Raw genomic sequence first — 3204 nt, forward strand, 5'->3', positions numbered from 1 at the left:
TATTTATTTGTAAAACTTGAACTTGTTTTCAAATGATAACAACTGTGTTCTGCATCTTGGGTTAATCCAGTAATGTTTAAGTGAAAGTTCACTTACACCACAGTCTTCAAAGATGATCCTCGGAGCTTGAACTTTGTTCCACTTAGCAGCAGTTCTTATAATGGCCTCGGCTTCCTCAACTCTGCCTCGAGAAAGCAACCACCGGGGAGACTCTGGCATAAGCCTGGCTTAATATTTAACACAAACAGAAGGATGCAGACTTAATCAGAGGGATTTTGGAGACAAAGCAAAAAAGACAGTGAAATAAGGTCAATAAACTTGTTAGTGGGAACAGTTTGTTCTTTTTGTTTCAGCTGCTCCCTTTAGGGGTTGTGACAGAGGATCATCTTCATCTGTCACACCTTATCCTTAAGATCCTCTTCTATCACACTGACCCATGCATTTCCTCGTTCACTACATCCATAAACCTTATCTGTGATTTTCTTCTTCTCCTGTCTGCCATCTCCATATTTAACATCCTTTTCCCAGTGTATCAGCTATCCCTCCTCTGTCCATCTTCAAACCATATCAACCTGAACCTTGCCTCTTTTTCTCTCCAAATATTGAGCTGTCCCTAGGAAATATTTATATCTAATCTTGTCTGCTTCTAGTAACTGAAAAATCTGCCATCTTCATTTTGGCCTCATGTCTTTCTGTAAACACTACTGTGTCAAAACCTTACATTACAGCAGGCCTCACTACCCTCTCTTTGCATCTTCACCATTCCAACTGCATCCCTCTCGTTCACATACATATTCTTCTACTGGCTATCATTCCTGCAGTCCATATTTCCACCTGGCTTGGCTCTCTTGCACCTACACCGTACTCTTTCTTTAGATAACAATATCATCCGTGTATGTCACAGTCTATGGAAACTCCCCCCTGACTAATGTCCACCACAGTTTCAAGCAAGTCAATACATTTGATTCAGTTCCTACAGGGAATGCTATATACAGATATATGTAGACAGATAGATATGCTAGAGCTAGTGCCACCTACCACCAAAAGGGGACGTAGGCCACACAAGGCAAAGATAAAGCCAATGACAGTGATTTCCAGTCCCTTAAAAAGTATGCTAAGAGTGGAAGTATCATGTATCCAATAGCAAAGCCTAGACATGTGCCCAAAGATGAGTAAAGGACACGCACTTTGCCAGTTAAGACCTCAGAACCTGCAAAAAAAGAGGGGGTAATGATGAATAAAAACTTATGTGTTCCAAAAAACAAAACAAAAAAAGGAAACAAACTGAAGATTGCACAAAAAACTCTGTTTGTATGTTATCATCACCATGCAGAGTGCCACCCCACAATAAACAAGCTTTCATGTATATTTTTTTAACATCTGAATTTGTTTATGGCAGTGAGGTGTGGTTTGTGGCTCAGCTGCAAAGGGACACGTGAGACAGAGTGCTTCTAGAAGCACTGTCCACTGAGAGGGTTCACGCATCTGCAGCAAATTTGCCAATCACTGCCTGTTATTTTATGTAAAAGTGTGCTGAGACCCCTGGAAAGACTGAAAGTGCTGGAGGCAGCGGGGGCTTGCCAGTAAAGACTTGTCAAAATGTGTTTCAGAGTGATTTTTGTGAGGATTAAATGCACCTTGCCATTGGGTATATATGGCACACAGACTAAACACACACAGTGTGCATTAAGAAACTGAATAAAAGCATAGAGGCTGCAGAAACTACTCAGAAATATGTGAGTGATGTGACACCTGACAGGTTAGCTGTGAGAGTTACAGCAGAATGATCTGCAATAAAGCAGCTGTCTTCTGAATGACTCCTTCACTCCATTTGAGCTGTCACCTGACTTCAGTTTCTGACTAATTTTGCACTTATATCAAAACATCTGCTGCTCTTTTTGCTGTACAAAGCACACGTGTAAAACCTGCACTTAGACATTCCTCTGGTGTTTTCTATTCGTGGCTCCCTAGTTTATGCTCCTTGTGTTAGATTGCATCAAAATGCATCTTTCAAACTGCATCATTTATTAATTGGCATGATGTTAGTAGATCAGCAGTGGAACCTAACGCTCCCATTGGCACTTTTTAGGATTGTGGTGTCATTACAATTTGTCCCACTGTCACGGCTGCGGCAGCAGTCATGTGGTGTGTGAGAGTAAGGACCCAAGATGCAGGTACAGGCTGACATGCGAGTGAGCTTTATTTACAGGAGTGGCAAAAAACAGGAAATGCAGAATGGGGAGCTACCAAAACTAACCTGAAACCATAACTACACGGGATGATGAGCAGGGATGACACAGAGAATGTAGAGCAGAGAGCCACAGAGATACACCGAGTAACACAGACGGTCCGACAGTGAGCAAAGACAACCCCACACTATAAATACACACACAAAAGGAAAAAGGGACAGCAAACAGGAGGGAGGCACAGCTGATCCTAATTAACATGACGAGACAAGAGACACAGACCTTAAAAGTAAAACAGGAAACGCAGAACACAGGGAAGCCACATAACAAAACCTGAAACGAGAACTCAAGAAATACTAAAGGGCTGAGGAGCTAAAGTGAGCAAGAAATCAAAAACTAAAAGCACAAAACTCAAAAACACTGGGTCACTGACACAGGACCATGACACCCTCTTATAAATCTGGCCCTTAGTTTTGCATCATAGCTAAATAAATGTTCCATCCTACCCAACACAAGAGCAGCCACAAAGTTGGACATCTGTCCCAAACCGTTGATGAAGAGGATGATGAGGAACATAATCCATGAACCAGAAAAGACTTGAGCAAAGGTGAAAACTGTCTGTAGTGCCAAAGCTGCAAAAAGAACGGGTTTTCTGCCATATCTAGACAGAGAAGATAAATATATTAGTAAACATATACATGCATAAAAAGTGTTGTACTTCCTATACAGTTGTGTGAATTGCATCTAAAAATCTGGATGGAAGGAGCACAAATTGAAAATAAATAAGTACATATCTCAAAATAATAACTGTGTTCTACCACTCTATTTCTTATTATACTGGTAAAAATACAACTCCATCATCAATTAAAATCACAGAAAAGTTCGTCTGGATGTAGCATTTTCAGCGGCATAATACATGTCTTTTATATTACTGACTATTATAAGTGTATACTGTAACATGATCTTTTTAAATGATTTTCATTTTTATTTCTTTTTACAATAAAGACAATCTTAATAT

General features: G+C 40.2%; 1 protein-coding gene across 1 annotated transcript in view; it reads right to left on the bottom strand.

The window, feature by feature from the left end:
* Window positions 1-2930, bottom strand: part of LOC102209045 (solute carrier family 22 member 5-like) — a 3857-nt gene extending 927 nt beyond the window's left edge. The window contains exons 1-3 of the mRNA XM_005727929.1: window positions 2693-2930; window positions 1039-1210; window positions 97-223 (exon numbers count right to left, since the gene is read on the bottom strand). Coding sequence (XP_005727986.1) covers window positions 97-223; window positions 1039-1210; window positions 2693-2930 — 537 coding nt within the window. The remainder of the gene's footprint in view (window positions 1-96; window positions 224-1038; window positions 1211-2692) is intronic.
* Between the last annotated feature and the right edge of the window lie 274 nt (window positions 2931-3204).

Source organism: Pundamilia nyererei, unplaced genomic scaffold, assembly GCF_000239375.1.
Source record: "Pundamilia nyererei isolate P.nyererei 1_Seehausen unplaced genomic scaffold, PunNye1.0 scaffold00026, whole genome shotgun sequence".
Taxonomy (NCBI): Eukaryota; Metazoa; Chordata; class Actinopteri; order Cichliformes; family Cichlidae; genus Pundamilia; species Pundamilia nyererei.